A 9,996-nucleotide genomic window follows, 5' to 3' on the forward strand; every position below is an offset into this window, starting at 1 on the left:
AATTGGAAATGGAACAGGGCCACAAAATTTTATAGTACTTGTGTCTGCGCTCTTTCCCTTACCACTGCCACAGTTAGGAAAGGACTTTATACAATATTTTTAAACACATGAAGTTTATGTCTGACCAAATGTTGACCACAGGAAGGAGACATGCTGGATAATATTGGCTATTAATGATACAGAGTGCTGTCTCATACCAGGTTTTCTGCTGTTTCAGGACTGCATGGACCCAGCACAGACCTGGCAGATGGGCACTGTGTGCGTTTCTGAAATAGCCTTGGAGCCCCGGGCACAGCTGGGGGTTCCCTCTTCCAGGCTGTTATAGTGCCTTGCTCTGGGTAAAAAACAAACAAACCACACGAAGGAAAAAAACAAACAAACAAAAACCCAAACCACAACAACAACAAAAAACCCCCACAAAACCAAAACAAGAAAAGAACAACACAAAATGGGGCATTAATGTATTACACCCGTCTGCCCTGCAGCCCTGGGACCCTCTCCCCTTGCCTCCCCAGGTGCCCGGTGCCGGCCGCCGCCGCTCCCCGGTGTCAGCACAGCCCTCGCCCTCCCGCCGCCGCCCCTGCCCGCTCTCTGCCGGCCTTGCCCGCAGGCAGAAGGTCCCATTTGTCACTCCCTCGAGGTGACGGGCTGCCCAGAGTCCCCTCCGCCAGCATCCCGAGGGACGCAGCCGGCGCGGCGCCGCGGGATGGGGACACTAAATATCAACCCGGGATGCGGCTGCAGGGGCGAGGAGGGGTAATGTCCTTGCTCGCCTGCAGCTCCGGAGGGTGACAATGGCTCTCTGGGAGCAGCGTGCACCCCGAGCCGGGCTGGGGGCAGCGCCCTGGGCACGGGTCCGGGTCCGAGTCCCCGTCTGGGATGCACTGAGCGCGGGCGGGCTCAGCCGGGGGCGGGCTGGGGGCGCGCCCCGGGCGCGGGTCCCGTCTGGGATGCGCTGAGCGGGGCCGGGCTCAGCCGGGGGCGGGCTGCGGAGGAGCCGCTGCTCGGGGGAGGGGGCAGCGCGGCCCCTATATCCGCCCCGGCCGGCGGCCGCCCCCCATAGCCCGCGGGGCTCGGGCCGAGCGCGACCCCAGCGCCCGGCAGCGGAGCCCGGGCGGCCCGGCCATGGGCTGCGGGCGGGCGCTGTGCGCCCTGCTGGCCGCCGCCCTGCTGGCCGCCCACGCCTTCCCCCAGACCAACATCAAAATCAGCCAAGGTGAGTGCCCGGCGGCGGCTGCGGCGCGGGGTGAAGGTGATTTAATGGGCGCTGGCTGCGGCAGGGAAGGAGCGCGTGTGCCTCCCGCGGGGCCGGCAGCTGGCTCCCCCCTGCTCTGCCTGCTCCAGAAATCCCTGACTTTCTTTGAAATAACTTTCTTCTTTGCCATGGGGACGTGAGAAGGGCAGCCCTGGTCCCTCTCCTCGGGATGCTGAAAGTCTCTCTGGGCTGGCTTTGTTTCTGTGTGTCACTGTCTGCTCTTCACCAACACCTTGAGGTGGCTCGGGGCCGTGGCCCTGCTGTGGGTCCTGCGGGGACTGCAGGAATCACTGCACAAGGCACACGTGTGAGGGGTGCAGGGCTGTGGCCACCGGGGCTCCCCGTTAACTTTTTCACTGTGTGTGAAAAGTGGCCACAGGGATGGGATTCCCCCTTATTTTTCTTTTTTCCCTCAGAGCTCTTGGTGATGGTGACTCCTCTATGTCACTTAAGTTTCTTCCAAACTTTTACATGGGGTTGGTTCAAGTGAGAGTTGCTGCTCCAAGTTTGTTCACACCATGTTAGGTTTATTGGGAATTTGAGCAGAAAGGGGCTCCTTAAGTGCTGTTCAGTGAGATCGTGAGAAAAAGGATCGATACAAGCCCAACTTTCCTGCCAGACAACTAATCTGTGGGAGCTTTGCCAAAACTAATTAAGAAGGAAAAAAACTCTGCAAGATAACTCCTATCTGTCAGTGCCAGCTGCAGGAGTGCTGCTCCCGGTGTTGGCTGTACCCTTATAACTCCAAACATACCTGGCAGAAGATTTGAAGCTGTAAAACCAGCTTGGTTTCATGAGAGGATTTTGAAAAGCAAAGCCCTTGGTGTGAAAGGATGTCCCTTCCAATGTGCTTCAACTGCTGTTAAATGTTTTACTTGGAGATTTGTAATATGCACCTTAAAAAACATTTCAGAGTGTGGAAATATTGCCTAAATGAGCTTCACATCCATCAGTGGATATTATTCCCTCCAGCTCCATATAACCCCCAGACACACGAGACCAAAATCCCTCCCTTGATCTGCTTGCTTCGATTGTGGACACTCAGTGTGAGACTCTTTCATCTGTTAATGAAAGACAAATATTGCAAGTAACATGAAGGTGGCATTGTTTGTCAGTGCTTCTAAATCCATGGGTGCCCTGAGGCATCCTAACATCACACAACAGCACTGTCTTAGCCCCTGACACAGGCTCCAGCCCACAACCTCCCCTTTTTAATGCCTATTCTTTGGGTCTACTCAGTAATGAGGACATAGTGGATGTGTCAAGACTGTGGTGGGGTGGAGGTCTGGCTCAGCTGGCACTTTGAACCCCCCAGCCTAGCCACAGACAGGTTCTCCTGAAGCCATCCTGGAGGGGTCCTGGGGGTCCCCTGTCCCAACCCTGTTGTCTTACCCATGCCCTGTAACTGCCCACTGCTCCAGCAGTGCCAAGCCAGGGTAAAGCCATGCTGCTGGCCCTCCCCACAGCCTGAGCTGATAAGAGGTGGCTCGGTGTTGGCAAGCACCAGGATGCTCATCCTGAGCCCCAGCTCTGCCAGCTGGGGCCACTCCCCATCCCTTGCTCTCAGCATCCCAGCCCTTGGATATTATTGCTCTGGGGGCAGCTCTGCCCTGGGAAGGGCCCAGCCAACCTGACAGGGATCTCCCCAGCTCTTCTCCCTTGGCATTAGCTCCAGACAAACCTCTTGGTGTTGATGGACATCCTCCAAACCAGCTGCTTGCCAAGAGCTGAAGAGGTTCACTTGCTTTTTCAGGTCAGATGGCAGCATTAGCCTGTGGATGTGCCAAGGGGGGATATCTCAAGACCATGCCTTTCAGTGAGGTGTCTCCTAATGCCCCTAAACTTTTTGGTGAGCTGTCAGCTGTTGATGAAATGGAGCTCTTTGATGCTCTGCAGTAAAAAGAGCATCTGCTGTCAGCACTGACCTAACCCGATCTACTGTCTAAACCCCTTTGATGGAGCCATGGCCCCTCAGGAATCTTCCTTGCATGGGCATCTCTTGCCAACCATCTCCTATCTCAGCTCTGTGGATCTGGGGAGGTGAGGCAGCATTGCTCCTTGGGATGAAGCTGATCAGGAGCAAACCTGCTCTTCACCAGCTGAGTGTTTGGGAGCCACACAGCTAGCTGAGGGTTTTTTTGTTTTGTTTTGTTTTTTCCAGTAGCATCCTGGAATGAAAAAAAACTCCTGTGAAACTGGCTAGGACTTTTTCAGTTAATTATTTCTAATTGGAAAGAGGCCAGTTGGGGAAGTGAAACTTCTTGGCAGAGCAGTGCCAGCTTCTGCAAGATTTTGATAAGTGATGTTCCTGGTGGTTCTACAGTGGATCTCAGCTAGTAAATAAATAAAAAGGCTCCAGTCTTGTTGGCACTGACACAAATCCAGAGATTTTTCTGGTCCAAAAACACTTGTTTTCCAGCTTTTCTTAGTAACAGCTGCCTGATCTGAATCTTATCCTCAGCCAAGTCTGGACATCTGTTTTGCTGGTACTGCCTTAAAACATGGTCCTGCCCTTAAAACTGTTGCGCTGTAAATAAGCAAAGGGAGAAAGGATTCTTGCCATCATTTTTCACCAGGAATTTGGAGACAAATGGATGAACTGACCTGGGGTCAACAGGAACCCCTGTCCTGCAGGCACTGGCTGTGCTGCTCCTGCCCTGTGCAGAGGAGCTGATGGTGCTGGGGTGATGTTTTGCTGCTGCGCTTAAAAGTGAGGATTTGGTCCAAATATCCCAAAAATGCTACCCTTGTCCTCTTCTAGATCAAAATAGCACCCACAGCTGCTGGCTTGGATTTTGAGGGTTTCCTATAGAGTCATGAGTAGGCTCCTATACTCACAACCATACATCAGGTTTCTTATGGCCTTTCTGCTAAAAATAGCCCTCGAAGACCCCAAATAAAGCAGCTCCCCTAATTGTTCCTGCCTGTAAAACTGGGAGCAGTAGTTCTCCTCCAAAGAGACAGCCAAAGCCTCTGATCCTGACCTAACAGAAGAGATGCTAATTAAAAGCTGACCTCCCATATTTTCCTTTTTGGTATATTTAACCTTAAATTCCTTCAGGCACCTCTGGTTCACTGAAGCTCGTCAAATTAATGCTACCTAATGGGAAGCAGTATGGAATAACAAAGAAGGACTGTCTCAGTTTCTGACTCGGTTTCAGCTGCTCTGAACAAACAGGAGGGTGATTTTGCCTGGCAGTCGGGGTGCTGATGGACCCGTCTTTGAGCCAGGACACTGGGACGCCCACTGCAATTAGCACTCAGGAGTGAAGGCTCCGTTTGCTGGGGATGTTGCTGGGATAAGCCCTGTGAATTTTGCCACCATGCTGCTAGAAGTGAGGAGTTTGTCGAGGCGCTATAATAAAATCCCAGTTGCTGGTGGTGCCTGTCTGGCGCAGACCTCTCGCTGCCCTCCACAAGAAGGAACAGCAACCTCGAGTCTCTGTGAGCCAGGACCAGATCCCAGCCCTGCCCTGAATGGGGGTACAAGTCTCACCCGTGACCTGGTGGTGAAGCTGAAGCCTCATCCTGTAGGTTTGACCCTCTGCCCCTGCTCTGCTTTGTGTTTGGTGGAGGTTGGGAACCTTGGCCAGCATCACGAGGGAAGGAGTGCTTGACTCTCGGGGAATCACATCAGCTCTCAGAGTTTCTGGTCCTGCTCCATTGCTACAATAAAATAATTTGCATTTCCTAGGGCTGTTCTAGGGTTTTTCCCAATGCAGGTATGGCCAAGTGTGAACCAGAGAGCTGAACCCTGCATAGCCACTGAGCTGGCTACAATTTGGCCACCCTCCCCTAAAGCTATGCTGCTCTTCCAGGCCAGCATGCCTTATCCTTTTTCCTCCATAGCCCATAATTAGTGCTGAGGAGGATGGGAGAGCTCTTTGAGCCCCTCGAGGGTTTGTTGCTGTGGGGTGCAGAGCTGCCTCCAGCCTCAGCTCCTCTGGAGGGATGGCTGGAGGACCTGAGGCCGATTGATAGGGCGACAGCCCCACAGAGCCTGGCAGTTGACTTGGCCTTGTTCAGGAGGAAAAAAAGGCTCATTGCATTTGTGGTTTGTCACCTGGGAGTGAGCTGTGACAGCAGGGACCCGGGGGCTGGCTGTTTGTAGAACACTCAGAGATCCCCATGTTGAAAGAGCTGATGAAATATGAAATTATCACCCAGAGCTGCCAGCACTGGCACAGGGAAGGATTTGGCTCCATGAACACTCACACAGCTGCTTTGGATTCACCTTGCCTCTCCTTTTGCCTGTGCTGTTGCTTCCCTTGCTGTGGCCACATCCCTCGTTGCCACTGGCAGGGTTTTGTTCTCCCCACCCTTGGGAAAAGCCATTCCCCACAGCCTCTCAGTACTGGAGGCCCTGTAGCACCACCCTGACCTTTCCAGGCTTGAGCCTGTTACCTGCTTGGATAGTTTGATGGCATCTGATGTCTGCTCTCAACCCCTGCACGCCCGCCCTGCCTACTGCCCTGCTCACTCCAGCAGCAGCTCTGACCCCAGACCAGGACTCCATGGGGATGTGGGAACTGGCTGGGGGGAGCTGGCAATGCCCCAAGGCTCAAAAACCAGCAGCTAAGAGAGTTAAGCCTCTGTGCCCCAAGATTTGGGTGTTCCACCTGTGTTCATGCTGGGGAGGGTGTGGTGTGTGCTGCATCCTCCCCATGCGTGACAGGGAGCAGGCACGGAGGAGATCAGAGCAACATGTTAACACCACTGCCGTGTTTACACAGCGGCAACTGTGAAGGCTCCAGAAAGACATCCTGCCCCCACAATGGCCTCTTTTGGGGCAACTTCCCCACTGTGCTGAAAAGTGTCAAGGGATGATGAGCAGGTCCGTGGCCCCAGCTCTTATCTCGTGGTGGGAGGCAGATAGGCTGGCACCGCTCCCGGCGGCACGCGCGCCTCGCCCGGCTATTTATGGGGCTGAAATCCAACATGTGCGTACGTGCATGGCTGCATCCAGGGACAGGGATGGTGAGGGGGTTTCCTTGGAGGGAGGAAGTGCAGGCTGTCCTTGCAGGAGGGCAGAACACGGCCATAACCCCGCAGCCCTGGCTGTCAGCTCCCATCCCAGCACTGTGACTCTGGTGGTGCCTGATAGAGGTGAGAGGAGCCCTTATCTTGGTTTCCTCAGTAGCAAATGTTAGTGCCTTTATTTTAAGCACCCTCTTTGAAAATGATGTCAAGCTGGCTTGGAATATCCCTCCTGGTTTAGGCAGATGCTAAAGCTGAGAAGCCCACAACTTGTGCAAAATGTGTTTTCGCTTTTGCAAACTTTTGTACAGCGCTCGCAGTGATTGGTTTTTCCATGTGTGTGTTTGGTAGTTACTTGCCTGCATGAGGTGGGGGAGCAGGGCTGGGCACTGCTGCCTCCACTGCCTGCTCAGCTGCCTGGCAATGCTGCCTCACCACCACCAGCTGTCTTCTGCTCTGCCCCCAGCCATGCCAGAGCCTGTCCATGCCTACTCCTGCCCGCTCTTCTGGACGGAGTACGAAGGTCACTGCTACCGGTACTTCCCCATCAACAAAACCTGGGCTGAAGCCGACCTCTATTGTGCTGAGTTCTCCATTGGCATCAGATCAGCCAAGTTGGCCTCCATCCACAGGTGAGGGGTGCAGAAACATGTTATCACAGCATGGGGAGGAAGGAAAATGGGGACAAAGTCCCATTCCCACAGCACAATCTCTCTGTCAGCTGTAGCCTCGTGTTCCAGCCTAAGCATCCTTCTGCAGCAGCGACCTGGTCAAGTCTGATGCACTGGGCACACAAAGGTGATATAGAAAATGTCTTTTCCTGGACTGGCAGGAAAACTGGCATAGTATTCCCTAAATTTCCACAAACTGTGTTTTTTACTCTTGAAAAAGGGATGGAAGTGCAATATGATTACACAGGCTTTTTCTCTCATTCCCTCTCCCTGAGCTCTCACCAACTCCTCTTGCCTAGACCCAGGAAAGTAGTAATTAGAAGAGAGGGACCCATTTGGCCATGGGTCCAGTGGTAGGGGGAATGCTTAGGGGCACTCCTGACCATTTGCTGACATACCCCCTCGGTGGCTCTGGGTTGCTCTGTTTTGCCAGCTGGGAAGAAAACGTGTTTGTGTACGACCTGGTGAACAGCCGCGTGCCCGGCATCCCCACCGACATCTGGACGGGACTCAACGACCTGCGTGAGGTGAGAGCTCTCTGAAATCGTGTGGGAAATGGCTTTGAAAAATTCACCTCTCTGCGTTTTCCCCCTGTAAAGCCACTTGGTTTTCTCCTTTGCCCCTTAGAGCCCCATTAACCAGGTGGTGGCATAGGATCTGTTGTGCAGTGCGTGGAGAAAGTTGTCATTTCTTCCCTTCCAGTCTGCTTTTAAAAGTGCTACTAACATGAATATAAATAATTAATAATTATTCATATTTTATTACTGGATTAATAGAAAGAGTATTGTACTGCTTGTTCAAGAAGAGCAGATAAACTGAAAAGGTCTCCAGTGTCAAAAATCACCAAGTTCCATTGCTCTCTTGTGATACTCTGTGACTTTTCAAAGCTGACATGTTGAAAATATATAGTCTAATATGTTAGAAAGAAAAATCGAGACATCAGGAGAACAGTCCCGTGTCAGCAAATTTTTCACAGATACTGAGAAAGGAATGGAAAAGAAAGAGGAAAAGGAACACAGAGGAAAAGGAACACAGAATTGGGTGGGGGTGTTAAAAAAGAAAATATGGATTTAATTTCTGGGCTTCCTCTGGTGAGAACACTGTGAATTCTGGGGCTGTCCTTGGAAGTTTTCAGTTGTAAAACCCAAATAAGGTGTTTGGCCTCTGCTGAGTGGTGACAGTCTCTCCCCATGTCCCTGGGCTGGGTGGCACTGGGGATGGAGATGGGGTCTCCAAGGGAGTGGGCCCCTCACCCTCTGCAGTCGTGGGTCTGCGGTGACGGCCTTTCTCCACCCATCCCATGCCAGGAGGGTCACTTCGAGTGGACAGACGGCTCCTCCTACGACTACCACTACTGGGATGGCAGTCAGCCTGACGACGGGATCCACTCCATCCCGGAGGAGGAGGACTGTGTGCAGATCTGGTACAGACACAGCAGTGGTGAGTGCTGCACTGGGTACTGAGGGCACCTTCAGTGTTGTTTGCATGTCAATAAATTCAATGCACCGCAGCTCCTGCTTTTCTGAAGAGTTTGGAGGCAGGCAGAGGATTTCATTTCAATTTTTTAGTCTTATTTTCTTTCTTCATTACAGAGAAGGGGTATATCTTCCCTTTTCACCGTGTACATACACACGCACACACACAGAGACACACACAGACACATGCTCGTTTTCCTGCTGCTCACAGCCCATCTCCCTCTTCCATAGCAGCAGCAGGGCAGGAACATCAGCTGCCTTGAAGAATTACCAAATTTAGCCAAAGGTCAAATTTTCTCATTTTCCATCCCACATGGGAGGCTCATGGAAACACCCATTGGTTTGCCACCTTTTCTCTCCCACGCTCAGGCCAGGGAATCTTGCTCAAGTGGGACAAGACCCTGCCTGTGCAAAAATCCCACTTCACATCTTCACTGCCAGTGAGACCAGCCAGTTGTGTCCAGACCCCCAGACATACATAAATGCCCTGTCCATGGGCAGCCTCCTGATATATTTTGGGGGTGCAGGACTGTGTTTGCAGCTACTCCTCCACTACCATGTCCAAGCTGGGGCCCAGGATCCCCTACAGATGGGGAGGGGAATGCTGGGAGGGGGCATGGCTGGGAGTGGTGCAAATGGGAGCACACCCAGGGAAAGCCTCCCATAATGGCAGGAGGTCCTGGTCCCAAGGGTGGTATGTAGTTACTTCCTTGTGCCTTTTTTCAGCTAATGTCTGGTTTTTTTTGGGGGGTAGCACTGCGCTCCTGGAATGACAATGCCTGTGGCAGAGCCTTCCCCTTCGTCTGCAAGATCCCCTCGCTGGCCCTGGACTGAGGCTGCTGGTGCTGCCCGTGCTCCCCCTCATTTTGGGTCACCTCTCCAGCCATGCCAGGGAAGAGAAGTCAGGACATGGCATGGATTGTGAGAGCCATGGGACTGCTTGGCAACCCCAGACAGCCCCTGGCTGGAAAATCCCTCCTGGGAGTGCCCTGGGGGTGAACCTGGTGCTCCACAGCGATGGGAGCTACGTTCAACAGCAAAGGAGCCCTCCAAGCCCAAGTCTGGCTTTGGGTTTCAGATTAACTATCACAGCGTGTTAGAGGAAGCCCATGATTTTACCAGTACATCAAACTGTTAGCACCAAAAAATAGCCATGTGTAGGAAGTGTTTTTGCCTGTTGATCTGTGAAGGAAAAGTGTTATTTTCTGTTAAGTTATGCAAAATGCCTCTTGTCCACAGTATTTTTCTCTCTGCTAAAATAAACAGCAAACAGCAGGTGGAGGCTCCGCTGTCTTTCTGGGACTCCAGTAGTAGTGACTCCCCAGGGTTTGTGTGAAAAAACCTGTTTTTTCCCCAATCTGCTCTGTATTACAGAGGTATGGGGAGGGGGGTAGGTGCATGGAAAAGTTTATTTCATTGACCCTGACTGGTTTTTGGGGTCCCTGGGGCAGCCTGTATGCTCACCCTGCCCTTTGCCTGGCCCCCAGCAAACACAGCATCACTTCACAGAGGGTGTGGGGCCAGTCACTGCCCCACACCTCTGCAGCATTCCTGCCTGCAGCAGGTGAGCAGGGTTTGGCCGTGGCTACTTAGGGATGACTGGATCAGCTGGAGGGCA

The 9,996-nt window shown here is 52.8% G+C and overlaps 1 protein-coding gene across 1 annotated transcript; it reads left to right on the plus strand.

The window, feature by feature from the left end:
- Window positions 1-1,100: 1,100 nt before the first annotated feature.
- Window positions 1,101-9,229, plus strand: CLEC19A (C-type lectin domain family 19 member A). The gene is made up of 5 exons (XM_017813328.1): window positions 1,101-1,216; window positions 6,699-6,864; window positions 7,337-7,430; window positions 8,211-8,343; window positions 9,133-9,229. The coding sequence occupies exons 1-5, from the start codon at window positions 1,126-1,128 to the stop codon at window positions 9,210-9,212; spliced, it is 564 nt and encodes a 187-aa protein (XP_017668817.1). The 5' UTR covers window positions 1,101-1,125; the 3' UTR covers window positions 9,213-9,229.
- Window positions 9,230-9,996: the final 767 nt, after the last annotated feature.

This window comes from Lepidothrix coronata, unplaced genomic scaffold (assembly GCF_001604755.1).
Source record: "Lepidothrix coronata isolate B3197 unplaced genomic scaffold, Lepidothrix_coronata-1.0 Scaffold41, whole genome shotgun sequence".
Taxonomy (NCBI): Eukaryota; Metazoa; Chordata; class Aves; order Passeriformes; family Pipridae; genus Lepidothrix; species Lepidothrix coronata.

Coding starts and splice junctions, on each gene's coding strand:
- CLEC19A (XM_017813328.1), top strand. CDS start 1,126: ATGGGCTGCGGGCGGGCGCTGTGCGCCCTGCTGGCCGCCGCCCTGCTG. Junction 1,217..6,698: donor CAACATCAAAATCAGCCAAG/GTGAGTGCCCGG, acceptor CTCTGCCCCCAG/CCATGCCAGAGCCTGTCCAT. Junction 6,865..7,336: donor AAGTTGGCCTCCATCCACAG/GTGAGGGGTGCA, acceptor CTGTTTTGCCAG/CTGGGAAGAAAACGTGTTTG.